At 32.1% G+C, this 21,711-nt stretch overlaps 1 protein-coding gene across 4 annotated transcripts in view; it reads left to right on the plus strand.

The window, feature by feature from the left end:
- Positions 1-21,711, plus strand: part of astn1 (astrotactin 1) — a 276,262-nt gene that overhangs the window by 102,424 nt on the left and 152,127 nt on the right. For all 4 annotated transcript variants that reach the window (XM_051137636.1, XM_051137646.1, XM_051137653.1 and 1 more), the window contains 3 exons: positions 8,618-8,702; positions 11,468-11,542; positions 19,427-19,564. In XM_051137636.1, coding sequence (XP_050993593.1) covers positions 8,618-8,702; positions 11,468-11,542; positions 19,427-19,564 — 298 coding nt within the window. The remainder of the gene's footprint in view (positions 1-8,617; positions 8,703-11,467; positions 11,543-19,426; positions 19,565-21,711) is intronic.

Genomic DNA, 21,711 nt, shown 5'->3' on the forward strand with positions numbered 1-21,711 from the left:
GGATGGGGAGCGACAATAACTGGAGCTGTGTGCGCTTTAAAAAAGATTGTGAATCACAGGCGCAGAGGATGTGTAAAAGCCGAGATGAGAATCGGACTGATAACAGGCCTCTCGGAGGCCCTGTTCACCTCCCTCATTCCCATCAGGCTTCAGGGGACATTTATTAAACAAGAACACGCCATGTTGTGTCTCGGGCTACCTGATCCTTGCACTTTAGTTTCATTAATTTGACTGAATAATAGATCCCCTACAGACTCTCTCTGTGGTTGCGGAAAGAGAGGAATTACTGGGGACTTAAAAACTTCATTAATAAGTAATTCTACACAGTCACTCTCTGTCTAAATCCAATAGTAATGATTTTTTTTTCTACACACACACAAATATAAATAAACTGGAGGAGTCAGCAGTATTTTGTATAGGTCAGTAAATCCAACATATTATACTTTGTTTGCCGTTCCAATGTCAGTTAGTATTTGATAGATTGGACAAAGTTGTTGACATAATTTGTTTTGGTTTTTACATGCTAAATGCAGAAGAGTAGTTGAAGAAGGACAATGTGTATTTATTTGTTTATTTGCTGTGTTTTAAAAAAATAAATGTAATAAGTAAAGCATGTAGAGAAATAAAATGCAGTATCAAGTAATAGTTGCAAAATAAATACACTACCAGTCAAAAGTTTTTGAACAGTAAGAAAGAAGTCTCTTCTGCTCACCAAGCCTGCATTTATTTGATCCAAAATACAGCAAAGGCAGTAATATTGTAAAATATTTTCACTATTTAAAATAGCTGCTTTCTATTTGAATATATTCTAAAATGTAATTTATTCTTTTGATCAAATCTAAATTTTCAGCATTATTACTCCAGTCTTCAGAGTCACATGATCCTTCAGAAATCATTCTAATAAGCCTGTTATTATCACTATTTAAAACAGTTACAGTACATTTTTTCAGGATGATTTGATGATTAGAAAGATCCAAAGATCAGCATTTATTTGCAATAAGAAGCTTTCGCAACATTATACACTATACTATTCAAAACTTGGAGTTTTATAACTCCAAAAAAGAAGTGATAGAAATTAATAATTTTATTTAGCAAGGATGTTTTAAATTGATCAAAAGTAATGATAAAGACATTTATAATGTTACAAAAAAATTCTATTTCAGATAAATGCTGTTCTTCTAAACTTTCTATTCATTAAAGAAACCTGAAAAAATTCTACTCAGCTGTTTTCTACGTAATAATAATAATAATAATGATAATAATAGTAATAATAATGATGCTAAAATTTCAGCTTTGAAATCACAGGAATAGACTGCATTTTAAAATATATTCAGAAAGAAAACAGTTGTTTTATACAGTAAACACATTTCAAAATGTAGTTTTTACTGTACTTTGGATCAAATAAATGCAGGCTTGGTGAGCGGAAGATCTCAATCCAAATACATAGTTGTAAGTTTTTTTCTGTTTGCATCATAAATTTGAATCTCATTTTGCCACTAAATACTGCACACATTTTTTTAAAAGAGATTCATCAGTTTTATGGTTGTTCCTGTCAGGCAAAAGAGATTATGGTCCCAGGTACATAAAAATGAATGATAATGCATTTGCTTTATCTGCATTTCTCCAATATTATACGTCGTTCACCTTTTCTCATAACAGGTCAATGTTAAATTGACTGATCAAAGTTACTGAAGTAATTTACATGCTGAAATGCAGAAGTTGTAGTTGAACATGGACATAACATTTTTTAAGGCTAAAAATGACATTTGTTTAAGGCACTGTGTATGTTTTAGAAGCTAATCACCATTTCTTTTATGTTAACCACCATTTTTAGCTTCATGTTTCGCTCAATTCATTTTAGGTTTTGAAACCGGCATGCACAATACTTAATTGTAGTAAAATTAGAATAATTTGTAAGTTGAGGTGGAATACAGCATATTACACCGCAGGACACTTCTGTTGCACCGCAGTACAATTTGATGGTATTAAGCAATTTTGACACGTTTCCAACAGTTAGACTCCCATATGCTGCGAACATACAAATAAGTAAAGCTTTGACTTATTTTATGCTTATTAATGCTGCAGATCTCTTCTGTCATGTAGAGATGTCACTCCACAGGACTGAATAAATGAACATTGGAGTGCTTCCACATACAATTTTGATTTTGTTTACTTCCTGTTGGGATCTTAATTAGCAACATTTGCCATGATACACAAGAGAATGCCCAACAAAAAACAACAACAGTGCTTAAAAATGACTTTAAAGGAGTAAAGGCTTGTTCTAAGGCCTCCTATGCTTTACAGTATAGGAAAGAATATATTTTTGCATATATTCTGTGAAGAGATAAATGAACAAGGTATGTATTTCTTATGCATACAGCGCTGGCTGAGCGCCTGCTGGATATCCTCAACGATCAGTCAATCACGGAGCCACTGGGTACATGTTTCCTGGCAAAATTGTCATTTACCACCCAGAGTCATGAAGGCTCCCTGCATCTCATTTGAATTGATAAAAATGCTATTATTACCTACGGTACACGTTTAATTTGAGTTTTACAAATTACTTTGGCAAAGCTAAAACAGTTAACTATGCAAATAATAGCAGTGCTAGACCTTATTATTGGCCTGCCAAAATGTCCTAATGGTCAGTAATATATTAAATTAATTGTTTATGTCCAACAAGGGTGAATGTCTTTTTTGCACTGCACTTTTTCTTTTCTTCTTTTTTTTTTTTTTACACTTTTAGAAGAGTAATTTCAAGTCTATTATATATACACAATTGAGGTCAAAAGTTTACATACACCTTGCAGAATCTGCAAAATGTTAATTATTTTACCAAAAATGCCAAAAAAAAAAAAAAATAAAATAAATAAATAAATAATGGCAAAAAACGAACAAGCAATGTTTTTTGTATGTTCCCTCTTATTTTGGTAAAATAATTTACATTTTGCAGATTCTCCAAGGTGTATGTAAACTTTTGACCTCAACTATATGCATATACATATATATATATATATATATATATATATACATTAGCTAATGTTGACAAATGACACCTTATTGTGTGTTACTATTAAAACACAGTAAAATATATTCTGTTTTAATATATTTTAAGTGTAATTTATTCTTACATTGACAAAAGCTGAATTTTCAGCATCATTACTCCAGTCTTCAGTGTCACATCATCCTTCAGAAATCATTCTATATGCTGATTTATTATTATTATCATGTTAAAAAACAGTTGTGCTGCTTAATATTTTTGTGGAAGCTGATTCTTCTTAGAATTCTTTGATGAATAGAACGTTCAGAAGAACGGCATTTATTGAAAGAATTGAAAAAAATATATAAAATTGTATAAATGTCTACAGTTACTTTTGATTAATTTAATGCATTCTTTCTGAATAAAAGTATTAATTTTGCTGTTTGATAAGACAGAGTGCTAATACAGCAACTGTATATTTATCATAATTAATGAATTTAGTTTTGTAGAATTCTGTTTAATGTCTTTAAAATGATCATTTTTCTCTTGTTAGTCAAAACATCAGTGATGCAAATCCAATATTAGTCTGTATAACACAGAATTTAAGATCACTTAAACTGGATTAGCAGAGCTCTGGGTGTATGATGTGAAAAGTCAACATAATCACTGACATTGGCCAAGTGTATTGATGGCTGCTGCTTTGCACAAAATGTCAGCAGATGTTTCCCTTAGCCTTTTTCATATATAGTCTCTTCCCACTCATAACACATTTGTTTCCATGTTTGCCAACGCAGTTTTCCCTCTGTGCCCCCTCAGTCTGCTCACACATGTCCTGCTCAGGGTGCAGCCTCATCAGTCCCATGAACCCAAATCATGACCGACATGCCTGCGGTTTGGTCTGACAAGACTGATCAGCTGAAGTCAGAGTGATTAGACTTGTCTGAGCACTGCTGAAGAGGGCTGACACAGGGAATCTGCTGTGCATGCATATTTGCTTTAACACACACACAACAGCAGCCGTTTATGCACTGCATATCTGGAGAACCACCATATTAATGTAAACATGACAATCTGAGGTCATTTTCACTTGACCCTGAAGAGGATGAATTAATATCTGTCATACGGAGAAATGATTAGAATACAGATCAGGGCATGGTGTGAACGTGAAGGGGGTAACAGGGAAAATAAAATGGACCAATGCAACTACATGGGTAAAATTTGAGTGTCATGTTCACGGCTGTTTCACACATCAGGTTAAACTGGCGGAAATGGACTACAACACGGTAAACATGCCGGTCGTTCAGGAAGCACGACTTCCTGCGTTTAACTGACCTTGAAATGGCCTAAAACACGGAGTGATCTGTGAGTCATCCAGTTTTTAGCGACCACTCAGCTCAGTTAAATGAAAGGTGCACCTCTGGGTCTGTGACTATCAACCCACTTGCTGAATTTACTAAGAATTTATTGATTGATGATTTGAAGAGAAGACGATACACTTGTTACTATTGTAAATACACTGTCAAAAAAAAGGTACAGTTCTGTCGCTTGGGCGGTACCCTGGTACAAAAGTGAAAAGGTACATCTTTGTACCTTACCTACCCCTAAACAGTACATATTAGTGCCTCAAAGGTATTCTAGTACTTTGATAGTACATATTGGTACCTTAAAATTACATATTAGTACTTTAAAAGTACATATTTGTACCTTTTCACTTTTGTACCTTAGGGTACCGCCCCGTTGACAGAACTGTACCCATTTTTTTTTGACAGTGTATTATATTTGAAGCAATGTAAAAATGTGTAATATTGACATTACTGTTTTTTTTTTTATTTATTTATTCATAATATGTACAGTTAATATGGTTATAAGTTTACATACACCTTATCCAAAAAGGGGAAAATGTTAGTAATTTAGCAAAATAAGAGAGGTCATGAAGATTGCATGTTATTTTTTATTCAGTGTTCAGTGTTTTTATTTACAGTTTATATATACTCCACGAGACTAGAACAACCATCACAAAACATAAAAACAGTCATGGATCATTCAGAAAATGACACACAGTATTGTGATTCAAGGGTGTGTATACTTTTGAACAGGGTCATTTTTAAAAAAATCAGTTATTATTTTGTCTTTTGGACTATATATAAACATGTAATGTGAAATGGCTTTTTCAGGAAAGTACTAAATAATAACATGAAATTTTCATGATCCGTCTTATTTTGTTAAAGGCATTAACAATTTGCATATTCTACAAGGGCATACCCCGAAACTCATAAGCACATCTGTATATATTTATATTTTTTAAAAAATATACATTGCCGTTCCAAAATTTGGGATGATTAAAAAAAAAAAAAGAAGTTCTTATGCTCATCAGGGCTGCATTTATTTGATCAAAAATCCAGAAAAAAATAGTAGTATTGTAAAAAATTTATTTCAGTGTAAATGTAATTTATTCCTGTGATGCAAAGCTAGATTTTTAGCGTCATTACTCTAGTCTTAAGTGTCAAATGATCCTTTTAGAAATCATTCTAATATGCTGATTTATTATCAATGTTGGAAACAGTTGTGCTGCTTAATTACTTTTCTTCTTCTTCTTCTTCTTGAAACCTGTGATACTTTTTTCAGGATTCTTTGACAGATAAAGTGTTAATAGAACAGCATTTATTTAATATAGAAATCATTTCTAACAATATACACTACTGTTCAAAGTTTGGGGCCAGTACATTTTTTTTTCTTTTTTTTCTTTGTTTGAAAGAAATTAATACTTTTATTCACCATTCATCACTTTTATTCAACTGATAAAAAGTGGACAGCAAAGACATACGGTATATTGTTAGAAAAGATTTCTATTTTGAATGAATGTCGTTATTTTTAACATTTTATTCATCAAGCAAACCTGAAAAAAATATATACTAAGCAGCACAACTGTTATAATTCTGCATATTACAGTGATATCTGAAGGAAACACTGAAGACTAAAAAGTAAAAAAAATAAAAAATCAAATTGCATTCCATATGCCCCTAACCTGAAAATATCAAACTGAACTGGAAGAAAAAAAAAAGAAAAAAAAAAGAAAAAACAAACAAACCCTTTAAGGTCTGTGTAATGCTTCACAATTCAATTTTCAGACCAAACATTCATTTTTTTCAGTTACTTAATAAATGAATAATTGCCATTTTCTCTCCTTTTTTCAATTTTACTTTTGCTAAATTGTAACTTCAGAAATGATCGTTTGAATAAATAAAATCTAATTTTCTATTTTTCCATGTTTTTAATTGTACAATTTGCAAATTAGAAATAATTTTATTGCGCATGAAAACTCTTGATTCACAAAAGACATGGTAATAAAAACATTCGGGGCTTCAGCCCCCCCTAGCCCACCTCTAGCGCCGCCCATAGGCTATAATATGTGTTCCCCCAGGTAGAAATCGCAGACCGCAGGAGCACTTTAGCGTCGGACCTCAAATGGGCCGTGGCTCGAGCCCCCTCAAAGTTTATTCATAAAAGCCAGACATGAAAATCTGTCTACATGTATCTCCAGTTAATGTTTGAACTGTAAAGCTACATTTGAAAAACATTACAGTAATTTGCTATGCTCCGCTATGCTCAGCTGCCACTTTTCACGGCCACGGTTGTTGCTGCCTGCCACAGACTTGTAGGACTTAATTTGCTTGTATCAGCTGCCTTTGAATTACATAATTTGTCGTAATGTTTGTAGCCTGATGAAAAAAAACTACATGCAAATAAAAATTTATAATCAAATGTAGCTTTTACAGTTCAAGCATTACCCGAAGATATGTAAAGACGGATTTCCGCGGCTTTTGTTTATGAATAAAGATTTTGTGTGGTAGTTTTGTGTGTGTGTGTGTGTGTGTGTGTTTGTGTGGCAGATAGTTCCTATGGAAGGAAACCGCTTCACATGGAACTTCGTTCATATTCTAACACTTAATGCAATTTTTACTTGTCTGTAAATAGTAGTCTTTATGTTTATTGTTAATAAGGTGTTTAAATTCCTCCAGTGTCACTGTTTTAGTAGGATAAATTAAAGGCACAGTATGTAAGATTTTTGTAATAAAATACCCAAAAACCACTTGCACAGTGTTATATGTTTCATGCAGTTGTGTACTTACGTTATCTCAAAAGTTCTCAAGGATTTGTAAATCCAGAGAAATTCCAGTTTTAAATAATTACTTGTCCCTGGTCATTGTCGCCTATCAGTGACGCAATATCCGCGCTATCCCCGGTTTCTGCTTATGAATACTATGGCGACACACGTGGACAAATGCAGAAGTTGTAGTTTTACCACATGCAAATCATGGATCACGATTACACTTCGCAAAGAACGGAAAATCCCCAAAAAAGTGTAGAGGAGAGTGAAACTGCGTGCTGAACACTGAACACTGAACACTGAGAACGACTGTTTTACACACGTAAAAATGTGCATCATTAACCAGCCAAGTCAAGACAAATAGTCACATATCAGTAAAAGGCTAATATTGAATCAAATGTCATGTTCTTTAAAGATAATTCAATATGATGACATAAAATACTGTAATTAAATGTACAGGTAAGTTAATAAAAAAGTAATGCATTACCTCATCCGTGAGCATGATTTGTGAAAACGACATCTCCCAACGTTCCATACCCCGTCACTGCGTCATCGAGCTTCCCCTCTGTTATTGTTTTGAAAACGTGACCTCTAGCGACGAAAAATTAAATATTGTGCCTTTAAGCCACGGTAAGCGTTTGTGAAACAGTCGGCAGCCACACCCCTGCGTTAATGGTACAGCCCACAGTGCAAATTGTAGATTTTATTTATTCAAACAATAATTTCTGAAGTCACAACTTAGCAAAAGTAAATTTGAAAAAAAGGAGAGAAAATGGCAATTATTCATTTATGAAGTAACTGAAAAAAATGAATGTTTGGTTTCATTTTTTCGTTTTTGCATTTGCACCATATGGTCTGAAAATTGAATTGTGAAGCGTTACACGGACCCTTTTAATTCAGAGATCTACTACAGACGCACATTGTATTGGACACAGTGAAATGCAGTATAACACATTACTAATAAAACATATCAGGGGTTGTGAATGTGCTAGAAATAAAACAAAATTAAAAAGTTTTATTACAATAGTGCAGATTTTCAGGGGGAAAAATGTGGTTGCTACAGACTGTTAATCAAATAGGGAGTATATTATCAAAGTGAGTATATTAGCCACAATTGTCATAAAAATTAAAATGAAAAAATAAAATTCTCAAAGCTTCATAAAAGCAATTTCTCTTCTATAAAAAAGCTAGATGAATCACGAAAGAATGGAATAAAACACAAGTGTCTCAGGCATAAGTCTTTCTTCACTTTAATTGACATGGAGTCCCATTAGGACCTTCACATATAAAAAAAAAAACTAATTAAAAACAGCATAGCTAAAAACAGCATCTTTTTTTGAACAGCTATTTACAATCGCAGAGTAATTTATGATGATTTTACAGTAATAACAATAGCATTTCGACAGAAAGCTGGTACCATCCTAACTAACGTCCTGCAGGAATACAATCGCGGCTCTGCACAACTGTATAATACTGATAATGTTTTTCTCTGATTGTCAGTAATGGTTTATTGTACCTCATGTCTGCAGGAGAATGTCTCTGTTTCGATGGCTACATGAAGGACCCTGTTCACAAGCATCTATGTATTCGCAATGAATGGGGCCCAAATCAGGGGTGAGTACAATACCATACCACACAATCAGGCATCTGCCACCTTGAAGTTGGCCAGGCTTCTTATCTGTAGTAAAAATGTCTCCAGTGCCGACAGCCAGCCAGGTGTTATGCACTGTAGGGAAATTAAATTGGCTTGTTTGAATTAATTATCTTTTTTGCATGATGCTCTTCCTCTGGAATTGGAAAAGGGATTAGAGTGGTGAAGCTCTGGGTCATTTTAGATTTGCGTGACAGTGATTTACATTTCAGTATACCAATGAGATACAAGTATTGTGCATTTTAAATTGCATTACACGCGCAAGAAATTATGTGTTTCGCCACTGCTATTAAAATGATCAAAGAGAAAATAACTATTTTGAAATTCTGCTGAGCTTCTTTTAGTTTCACAACTTTTGTTGTTGCCCTCAGATATTTTAGCAGAGGACTGAATATAAGATGAACTGCAAATGAACAGATGGTATCTTTAATCTGAGGTAAAAGTGTCAACAGCACAAGTACAAAAAAAAAGTCAACAGCACAAGTACAAGAGTACGAAATGAGCGAGTGTTTTACTTCTTGGCAGTCTAGATATAGTCAAAACACTTAAATGTTAGGAGCACAAGTTTCTAATCCCGGAAAGACTTGTATTTAAGATGTTTGAAGTTAATTAGAGCCTCTCTGAGGAGAGTTTCACATGCTCATCTGGGTTCGAGGCTGTCGCTCTGGAGCAGTTTGATTAAGACTTGGAGGTGAGGAAATCCTTGGCATTTTAATTGGGAGGGAGATGGGAGTGATGACGGTTGGTGAGATGGATCCGATAATTAGAAATCAAATTGGAACAATCAGGAAGATTGCCTTAGGGGAGTGGAATAGCGCTGGATGTGCTTGTTCCCTTTTGTGCCGTGCTGTGAAGGTGTGAACAGTTTTTAATTGACTCTAACACTTAGTGGAGGAGAAAGAAAGTCCATTGCCAAACGCTTTTTAAAGTTTTAAAGTGCCAAGATGTGTCCTAAATTGTTTCCGGCAAATCTTTATATATAGCCACTTGTGCCTTGTTTTATGTCTGGAGGGAGAAGTTCAACCAAAAATTTAACTTAGTTATACTGTCAGACATCATATGTGTAGCATAAATCTAGTTCATCTGACTCTTTGGCTGTCTGAAATCATTGACTGGTTGCATAAACCATTTAGACTAGTCTTAAAAGTTAGTCATTTTTCTTTTTCTTTTTTTTTTTTTTTCTTTTTTTTCCTGCGAGACTGGTCATAACTTTTGAAAGTCAACTACAATTAAAGGTAGATTGAATCACATCTAATTTGCGTCCAAAAAGTAGAACTGATTGCCAGGTGGTTAACTGCTAGTTGATCAAACTAGTTTTTAAGAGAAAGTCTTAACATAGACAGCTACATCTTTAAGTAACTGGCCCCCTGCGATAACTTGCTGTGTGGTACAGACAAAAAGTGTAGATGTTATAAGGAAACTTTTTATTATTTTATTTTATTTTATTTTATTTTATTTTATTTTATTTTATTTTATTTTATTTTATTTTATTAATTTTATTAATTTAATTTTATTCATTATTTTAATTTTATTTTATTTATTTATTTATTTATTTATTTATTTTATTTTTATTGTTATTTTATTTGGTTTTTTTTCATTTCATTTTCATTTTTTTTTCAATTTCTTTATTATTTATTATTATCATTTTTTGTTATTTATTTATTTATTCATGTGTAATGAATTCTTAGTATGATATTGTTTTCTTAAACTATTTTTAATTGTATATAAACACCAAAATTATATATTTATACAAAATATATTTCAGCTTATTTATTTATTTATTTATTTATTTTACCTTCCTGTCCAATGAATGTCCAATGAATTCTTAGTATGCTGTTGTTATATATATATATATGAATACAAATTATATATTTAGCAAATTATTATTTTTATTTTATTTTATTTTATTTTTTCACCTACCTTGTTTATTTTTTAATTAATTAATTAATTTATTTATTTTTCATTTTTTCAGATTTATTTATTTATTTATTTATTTATTTTTAACTTCCTGTGTAATGAATTCTTAGTATGCTGTTGTTTTCATAAACATTTTTTTAATCGTATATGAATACCAAAATTATATATTTAACAAAATGTATAGTAATTTTTATTTTATTTTTTTATTTTATTTTATTTTATTTTATTTGACTCCTTTCTGTGTATTGGATTCTCAGAACCCTCCTGTTTTTGGTTTTCTTATGAACAAATGTTGATGTTTAAACAGCAGTAGGTGATCTGTGGTGTGAAGTGGTCTAACCAGGTTGTGACTGCTCTTTTGCTGTGAGTAACAGCTTACTTAGGCATCAGCTCCTTGTCTTTTCTCTTATACCGCAGCGACAGCCCCTGTCCCCACAGCTGCCTCTCTGCATTAATCTCCATCAGTTCACATAGAGCTTTAGATAAACACACACTTGAAGTCACGCTCACGTCTATACACCACTGACTGACGGAGATGCTGCTGTGTCGGGTCACAGTTTTTACAAACAACATCTGCTGGAGGAATCTCTGTGATATTCATATTAGAAACATAATTGGTTTGATGCGAGTTCATAACGGAAATCCCTTTTATGTTTTTTATCACAAAGTCATGCAGTATTAAACGTCACGTGGCTTTAGGGAAGACCGGAGCTGTTTAACAATAAATGAAGAGTCTATGGTGTGACATACAGGTTTTTTAAAGCATAAATTATTTGTTTTGTTTCTGATTTATGCTCTTTCTGTTTTGCAGCCCATGGCCCTACACAATTTTCCAACGTGGCTTTGACTTGGTGATGGGAGAGCAGCCATCTGATCGCATTTTTAGGTAAGCAAAAAAATCACTTTATTTGTGCTTTTAAGCGTGTGCCTCCGTACAAAATGAAAATAATAATTAAAAAAAAAAAAGATATATGTATATCAGGAAGATCTGTAGTTAGTACTATAAGCAAAGTACCTGTTTGTAAAAAAAAAAAAAAAAAAATGATTTGGCATTTGTTTTGATGTTTGTATATAATGCAATACATTATTAGATCTATCTTAAATGTCCAAATACTTTTTCAGGCTACTTTTAGAAAGTGACATTTTATTAATTCAATTTGATACGACTTCTGAAAATAAATAAATATTTATTTATTTATTTTCACTTTTCTGTGTAATGAATTTTTAGTATCATATTTAAAACTATATTATTTTATTATTTTATTTTATTTTATTTTATTTCTTTTTTAATGTATTTATTTATTTATTTAATTATTTTCATTTATTTCTCACCTTACTGTGTAATGAATTTTTAGTAGCCTATTTTTAACTGTATATGAATACCAAAATTATATATTTAACAAAATATATAGTATTTTTTAATTATTTTATTTATAAATATAATAAATATTATACATTATTATTTATTTATCTATTTAATTATTTATTTATTTAATTATTATTTTTTATTTAGTTTTCACCTTCCTGTGTAATGAATTCTTAGTAGCCTATTTTTAAGCTATTTTTATTTGTATATGAATACCAAAGTTATATATTTAACAAAATGTTATTTATTCATTTATTCATTTTTTTTTTTTTTATTTTCACCTTTCTGTGTAATGAATTTTTATTATCTTTTTTTGTTTTACTATTTTTAACTGTATATGAATACCAAAATTATATATTTAACAAAATATATAGTAATTTTTATTTTATTTTATTTTATTTTTATCTTCCTATAATGACAATATAAGGACAATATTGCTTTCTATATATACTAACGATTTTATTTTATTTTTTTCCAGTGTATTTATTTCTTTATTTCTTTATTTCTTTATTTATTTTCAACTTCCTTTGTAATAAATTCTTAGTATTCTATTTTTTAACTATTTTTATTTGTATATGAATACCAAAATTATATATTTAACAAAATATATAGTATTTTTATTTATTTATTTATTTTCGCCTTCCTGTGTAAAGAATTCTTAGTATCATATTTTTTTTTTTTTTGTACCTATTTTTTAATTGTATATCAATACTAAAATATATTTAATATATAGATATTTAACAAAATATATGGTTTTATTATTTTATTTTATTTTATTTTATCCAAAAAAAATAAAAAATCAGGCTACTTTAGAAAGCGACATGTATTCATTCTATTTTATATGACCGCAGAATATAAGCTTTGAAAAAAGGTGCTGACAAGTATGTAATAGGTTTCTGTTGAGACGGAGTCACTTGTGAAATGCAGTACACTTATTTTGCCATTTTGGCTAAGCTGACACTTCTTTATTCAGCTTCAAAGAGCTCCTTTCACAGTTCAAATAAAAACTTGAAAATAGAAAATGTTGTAATTACATTTAATACAGGGCCACTGAACGTATCCCACACAAATAAAAAATTCATCCATGTACAAAGGCGGGGATTTAGACGATGTTTACCTCTGGCTATAACAGGAGACTCAAGACTAATCAGAGCATTGCTTTATGCACTGGAGATGTTTCAATCTGTGAGGTGTATGTTTTTGGAATATTTAGCAATGCTAATCCAATTGTAGCAACATATGGTTACCTTCAGTTGCCATGCATAATCTTCATGCTCTGAATTATTCATAAATCTCATCCATGACATTCTGAAGTCCTTTGATTGTTCAACCCTAATTCGTTTGCACGAATCACAAGCTATTTATTTACAAATCTTATGAATCAATGTTCTTTCTCGTTTGAAAACAAGACGGGAGGGCATCTTGTAATTGGAATCCGCGTTATACCCCCAAAAGGTGTAAAATCTCATATCCCTTGGCTTTGGGCCACCAAACAAATACATTTCATTGGAACAATTAAATGCTTTATTTCCAAACAAACCTGCGCAGACGTGAATGTTTGAGACGACTCGAATGAAAAATTTATTTTCAATTTCACACAGCTTTTCCTCATACATCATTGATTCGCGCCATGAATGCATAGGAAAAGCCGTAATCAATTTTGAATGCTTCATTGATATATGGCTTTCAATATCAGACTCAGAAATGATGCGAATGATATTTGTTAAACTTTTAAAGTGGAACTATAAGGTTGGAAAAATGTTATGGTGCAACTAAGCGTCAGTATTCTTTAATCTAAAGTTTATCTGATCTATAAACCATTCAAAGATAGAAAATGAGGACGTTTCACACTCAAATCATGCGTTTCTGTGTCTGTAAACATCCAGGGTAAATTTTGGTACCTGCATCAATATGTTGAATACTTTTGCTGCTTGTAACAGAGCCGCTTTTAAATGGTTATTTCTTTTCCATCCTGTTCTGAGGTTCCGTCTTTGTTTGTTATTGAGTCGGTGTGCTGAGATGGTACCTTTACTTTTTTGATAGATGTGTTTTTCCCTTTTAACTTCCACCTGCAAGGAGGGAGTTTTATCCCTGCCTCAGTGTTTTGTTCGATAATTCATTTACAAGTCATTTTCCTGCAAAACTCAATTGAAGTCATTTCACACTAGCAGGTGACAATATTCAGATGTGTCAAGCTTCGTGTTACGTCCGTTTTTTCCTAGGGTGAGTTTTCAGCAAATCTGTGGTGTTTGAAAATATCTTTTTGAGCTGGCATGGAATTATGCAACATGGATTGTAGTATGGATTGCATTTTGTTTGACAAGAGACTGTTAACTTTTAACAGATCAGTTTACCATGCTGTGTGCATGTGAAATGACCCAGGTTTAATTGGATTTAATGTAAATGGTAGCTGATGATGGATGATATTTTGACATAAATGAGCTTGTGGCTATAGCTGATGAGGCACACACTTCACCCAGGTGTGATGAGATTCATGTGGATAAATCCAAACGGATGAGTGCGGATGAAAAACAAGCTTGCTGTGTATTGCAGCATATTGTGGTCAGAATTCAGATGCAATTGCATTTGCATTTTCTAGTAGTGGCGAATTTATGCATTAAACACATATTTGCCTTTGCATTTTTCCTACAAGTGACAGACCTCTTGTTATCGGTGCATTAATAAACAATGTTGTTCACAGTTGCTTGTCTGTCCTATCCGCCGGTACATGAGGTGTTTAATACATCTCATTTAACAGATGTGTTAATAGGATTGGGCCTCTCATGTGAAAATGTAGAGAAGCTCCTTTTCATATGAAAATGTGCCATCAAAAATAGCAAATTTATTTTGATATGCATGTTGTTATGTTGTTTATTTTAGACAGTTTTAACAAAAAAATCAATTTTAAGGCCGTATGAAATCCGTTTTATTTCTTTATTTATTTTTTCTTAAATTCAGCTACCAAATTCTATGTTTTTTCATTAATTTTCTGGATTTAGTTTTAATGGTTTCATAATTGTATTTATTTATTTATTTATTTGCCGTTTTGCCTTTATTATGACAGGACAGTATAGAGTAGACGGGAAGTAAAAAAGGGGGAGAGAGAAAGGGTAATTTAAAAAATATATATATTTTATTAAATATGTTTATTTATTTATTTATAAAACTTTTTAAAAATTATAAAAATGTATTAAATTAAAAAAAATATAAAAATATTAAATATTAAATAAAATTTGAAAAATTTGAAAATTTGAAAAACAGAAATAATCAAAAGCTTCTCTAATTGATTTGTAAATAAAATAATATATAAAATAAAAAAAAAAATAAATAAAAAATAAAAAAAAATATTAAAATATTAAATGAAATGTGATCAAAAAATAAAACCGTCAAAATAAAAGTTTAGTTTGAAACGGTGACAGATAAAATAAATTAAATTATATTTAAATGATATATAAATAAATTTATTTATATATCATTTAAATATAATTTAATTTATTTTATCTGTCACCGTTTCAAACTAAACTTTTATTTTGACGGTTCGCTTTGAAGACCTTTAAGTTTCTGTTTGTATACTATATAAAAATAGTTTTTCTCGAAAGAAACAGTAAAATGCTCATGAAGAGCAGTTCTAGAGATTGTCTTTGTGTTCATGTACTCATATATTGAGGTGGGTTTTGTTGTGAAAACCTGATAACCCTAAACATGCACCTTTACATAGAACAATAATATAATGCTCCAATATGTTCCTAAAATAATGACATAAAAACATTTGAACATTTATGCCAGTTAATCGTGCCTACTGTAAACACTTATCAAAACAATAATGGTGGATATGTTAGCCGAGTGCTAACATGACTAACTGATGAAACAACACAGATTTTGAGCACTCACTTAAAAATGTATACATAACATATCAATCACACTTACAGGTTGTGGTTCAGAGATGCTTGTTGGTCCAAATAAAGAAGATTACAATCCGAAGAAGATAAAAGCCAAGATTTGAGAGGCAGTCACAACAAAAGGTTGGAACTGTATTGCTGTAGTGTAGAAAAAAAATGAATTTTAACCAGAGATTCTTCACATCATCATTCTTTCAACAATGAAAACAAAACAAACTCACTTTGACAGCGCAGAACATAGCGTCTTCTCCACATGATGTAAACACACTATTTGAGATCAAATCTGAGATTATATATGTATATATATATATATATGAGGAGTTTAGATGCAAAACCAGCTAAATCCATCTGATGTCTTTCTTTAAAAAATGCATTTTTATCAGGCTCAGATGTATAGGTTTCTATGCCAGTACCGATACTTCTGATTGGGCTGAGGCTGGTATTTTAGCGAGTTTGAAGAAAAAGTATTTGATGGATATATAATATGTGTCCGGAGCATTCACTCAGTATCATTATCTCGTTTTTGACCGAGATGGCTTTTAGCTGGTTTTGCATCTGAACTCTTCATATATATATATATATATATAATTTATATATTATTTATTTATTTATTTTTATCTGTCACCGTTTCAAACTATGCATGAGGTCCAAATAAAGAAGATTACAATCCGAAGAAGATAAAAGCCAAGATTTGAGAAGCAGTCACAACAAAAGGTTTGAACTGTATTGCTGTAGTGTAAAAAAATTGAATTTTAACCACAGATTCTTCACATCATCATCTTTCAGCAATGAAAACAAAACAAACTTGCTTTGACAGCGCAGAACACAGCGTCTTCTCGACATGATGTAAACACACTAACTGGCGGAAGTGTTTGTGGGCAGGTCAGACGTATTTAATGGGCAGGCTGGGATTATGCAAATGTGTTACACAGTGATGTAGATCAGTAACAGGTGAAAGATTTGAAAATGTGACGACTTGTTAAGGCAATTCTGAGTCTCTGTCTTTTGAGAGGCAATATCTTTATCATCCACTTTTTTAATTAACAACAGCTATGTTACAAACTGCAAAAAATACATTTTTCAAAAACCCATATGACCTGCTCTTTAAAGATGAGAATAGAATATCTATTTACATATTTTAAAAGTCTCATTTAAAATGTTAATTTCATTTTCAGTTTCAGCTAAGAATATTAATGTTAGTGCATTGTTCTCTGTGAGGTTTTAAATGTGAATTAAATAAATAAATTGATTGATTATATTTTGCCTTGTCCAGCATCTATAATAATAACAGTTATAGAGGAATGTGAATAACACCAGTCTCACTGGAGGCAACTGATGATGAGATTCCTGCAACTGCTTTTATCATGAGTTCTCAGATGCTGGTAAAGCTTCGTACACAGTGAAAGCACAACTATAATTGAAGAACTACTTTAGGAAAATAAATAAATTAGGCAGTTGGTAGTGGCTTATTTATTCAAACATAGGAAAAAAAATGCAAGTTTAATAGACTTAACTGTAATCAAGAAAAGCAATTTATTGCAGCGTATTAAACAGCGGCAGATGGAGAGTTCCATTCACAGTACACAAGAGGAGGGTAATCGGAGGGTTATAGCTGTTTTTCTCTTTTTTAGCGGTTAATTCAGGGTTTATTTTCTTCAGTGTAGTACTTGTTTGATTCTTTTGTGACAGAAATTAGTACTTTTATTCGGTAAGGTAGCATAAATGTGATCAAAAGTAACTATAAAGACTTTCACGTATAAGAACCCTAAAAAAAGTATCACATTTTTCACAAAAATACTAAACCTTTTTTTTACATTAATAATAAAAAGAAATCTTTCTTGCACAGCAAATAATCATATTGGCATGATTTCTGAAGGATCATGTGTCACCTAAGACTGGAGTAATAACTGCTGAAAATGTTAAATTCCAAAAATAATTCACCTTATTACTTTTTTTTACTGTATTTTTGATTATTTCTGTTTTACTTGCATTTTTTAAATCAATGCAGCCTTGGTGAGCATTAATGGCATCTTTCAGAAACATTAAAAAATCATATCGATCCTAAACTTTTGATTGATAGTGTACATAAACAACAACAGCGGTATAAATAAAGTCAGCACGTAGTAAAACAGTACTCCTATAACAGTAACCGCATAATTTATTCATGCCACAGTGCACACTGGGAGCTCATAAACCCTTAACAAATCAGCAACATTGTTAGTTATAAAACGGTTTGCCTCAGTTAGCCTAGTCTGAAGAATATTTGGATGAATATTGTCGGTCTAACAAGTGTTTTTATGTAGATTCATTGTGATTCACTATTCTTAGTAGGCTATGTGTGACTAATGATAAAATGTCATTTTATTTTAACAGCGTAGGTTTAAATCACATCTTCGCATGCATAATCCTGGAAAACTAAAAGTGCCTCCAATAATGTAATCAGACAGTATTTTTGTTTGCATAATGCATCTTATGCAAATTGAATTACTGAGGTGATTGTTTAGCTCATGTACGTAGAGATGCATGGGTGGAATAAAATGATAGTTGAGTTTACAGGGGAATGAATCAGTGAGTGATTGAATCAATGAATCATTGAAGTGCATCCTGGCTATTCTTCAGCAAAACAAAAACATGTTTATATTCGTGTCTCAGAGACTTTTTCCATTGTATGCAAGTCAGCGCTGGGCAGAATTGCATTTATTGATTAAGTGTTATGACACCAAGTTGAAAACCTCAGGACTTCAAAGTGAATTGAAGTGCAGTAAAACAGAGCTACCTTGTAGATATGCCAGTTTTCAATTACTCCTACGAACTCTTTGGACCTTCTGTTCTGGGCATTATTTTACAATGCTCAGTTGCTTTGTTTTTGTAGTCCTCTATGGATATCCACCCACAAGTTGATCTTATCCGCCTGGACGTCTCTCAGCACTAAAAGCAGAGGGGTAGGGGGAGTTTTCAAGGTTAGATAAGCATTCTGATAATGATTCAAGGTATAAAATATGCTACCGTTCCAGAGTGAGGGTCAAACTGAAAATGCAGTTATATTTGATTTTGCAGGGGAGAAGGTTTGAATCTTTAAATGGATCAGTAAAAAAATGCATTATTTGTTAAACCCTTGTTCAACTGTGCAGAGGCGGATACAATAAACTAAATAAATGTCTTTACATACATGTGGGAGTCTCTCATGAGAATGTATGGATTATTTTTCTTGTCAGAAATCTCTTTTTTTAAAATGTGAAATTGTGTCATTCGTTGTTTCGTTGGAAACTATTGTTTTTAGATACCTACCTAGAATATCAATGTAACCCTTATGGATTGTTGAAAAAAAACTTTTACTTTCTTTTTTTAAATTGTGAAACTACTGTCATCTAAATGCCAATTTTCTTGTCTCACAATGTAGCTTGTCTCACAATGCAGCAGCCTGTAACATGCTGAATGATGTAAAATGTGTTTTTTTTTGGTAACATAGTGAGAGGTTTCTGAAATATTTACTTTTGTGTTTCAGATTCACATACACTCTTGGAGAAGGCATGTGGCTGCCACTTAGCAAAAGCTTTGTCATTCCTCCAGCTGAGCTGGCCATCAACCCCTCTGCCAAGTGCAAGACAGATATGACTGTCATGGAGGATGCAGTGGATGTCAGGTAGGAGATGACATTTTCAATCTCAGCTAGTTTCGAAGAAGAATAGCTGAACTTTATGGCATACTGAAATGCATTAGTTGATCATTTGCTTCAAAATTTCAAAAACAAATAAAATAAACATTAGGGCTTATTTTAAAACAGCTTGGAGCAATCCTTGAGCAGCAGTTTGGACCAATCCTCAAGGTCCAGGGTGTTTAGAAAGTTTTAAACTGAAGTTTACAGAAATGTTTAATTTTTCCAAATCTTTAAATAAATCTTAAAGGATTAGTTCACTTCCAGAATAAAAATTTCCTGATTTACTTACCCCAATGTGATCCAAGATGGTCATGTCTTTCTTTTGTCAATCGCAACGAAAAAAGATTTTTGGAGAAAATATTCCAGGATTTTTCTTATTACAGTGGACTTCAATGGTGGCCAATGGGTTGAAGATCCAAATTGCAGTTTAAATGCAGCTTCAAAGGGCTCAACACAATCCTAGCTGAGCAAAACAATCATTCATTTTCTAAAAAAAATAAAAATGTACATACTTTTTTATCACAAATGCTCATCTTGCACCAGCCCAACCTCATGCAGCCTAACCCAATGTTTGCAAAGTGAATGTAAAAAAAAAAAAAAAAAAAAAATGCAAATGCCCTTTACAAAAAAAAAAAAGGTAAAACAATGATGTCAGACAATTTTGAAGTTGGAGGTGAATGTGAGACGGAATTTTGTGGTTAAAAATTGTGGTTAAAAAATATATAATTTTTTATTTTATTTATTTATTTATTTTTAGAAAATTACAGATCATTTCACTAGACGAAACCTTTATTCCTCCGCTGGGATCGTGTAGAGCCGTTTGAAGCTGCATTAAAACTGCAGTTTGAATTATAAATTAATTTTAATTAATTAATTAATTTATTAAATGTAATTAAATTTAATTAAATAATTTACTTATTGATTTTGGTCAAAATAGGTTAATAGAGTTAATTCTGTAGTTACTACAGTAAGTATGTCTTATAAACAGTTTTCAGATCACATCACTCTGAAATTTGACAGTGTCTTTCAAGAAAAATGCAATTGTCACAATATTGATTACATTTTTACTACTTTTAAAGCGGTCATCGGATGCCATTTTCCACAAGTTGATATGATTCTTTAAGGTAATGAAAAGTCTACAACATATTTTGGTTAAAATTTCCCAATGGTAGTGTAAAACCTTGTCAAAATCAGCTCTGCAGACATATAAGCCTGTTTTGTTGCTTTAAATGCTTTTGCAAAGGAGCTCTGCTCAACCCACCCCTCTCTTCTGTGGGTTGACAAGCCGTGCTCTGAAAGACTGTTTACTTCAGCCGCATTTAGCCACAAAACTTGCTAACTAGCATGTTATTAGAACAGGCGTTTTGTTAAAAAAAAAAAAATTATACTAACTTCTGTAGGTAAAGCATCATGAATGATTCACGCGAACATAGACGCATTTAGGTAGATGGGGGGGGGTGCATTCCCTTCAAAAACAAAAGTAATCCTCTGCATCTTCGGCAACTCAGATGTCGGGAGTAAATGGCGATGACTATGTACATTATTACCTTCAACAACAAAACACCTCAGTCGCTTAGGAGACATTCTTCTCTTCCCCTGCTCCGGCGTCGAAACAATGGTGGCTGTGTACAGCTCACTCAAGGTGGGTCTACGCTAAAACACCAGTGTCAGTCAACAGATATGGGAGGGACCTGTGTAGAACTACGTCACTCTGCTAAGAATCTGTGAACGGCTCGTTCTGAGAAAGTGGCTATTATTTATGGGGATTAAAAAAAAAAACAAACAAAAAAAAAACACTGGGTGTATTTTTATCATTATAGGGTGGTTGTGTACACACACACCCCCAAGACTCATTTTAGTTCAAACAACATGTAAAAGTGAAGTTTGCATCCGATGACTCCTTTAAAACTGTACTGTTCATGTAAATATCTGGCTAATTTCTATGCACTTCTTATTTGAGAGAGTAACAGTAACCAAGGTAGGCAGAGCTCTGCCTGTTAGAAGGGTCACTTCTTTCTCTTTAGATGCTTTTGACCAAATTCATTGCTTAAATTAAAGTTGAACCAATCCTTCATGCCATATTTCACAAGAAACTGCCAAAGATAATGATATATAAAAGTGGGTTTGTGTCA

Source organism: Labeo rohita, chromosome 2 (genome assembly GCF_022985175.1).
Source record: "Labeo rohita strain BAU-BD-2019 chromosome 2, IGBB_LRoh.1.0, whole genome shotgun sequence".
NCBI classification, from domain to species: domain Eukaryota; kingdom Metazoa; phylum Chordata; class Actinopteri; order Cypriniformes; family Cyprinidae; genus Labeo; species Labeo rohita.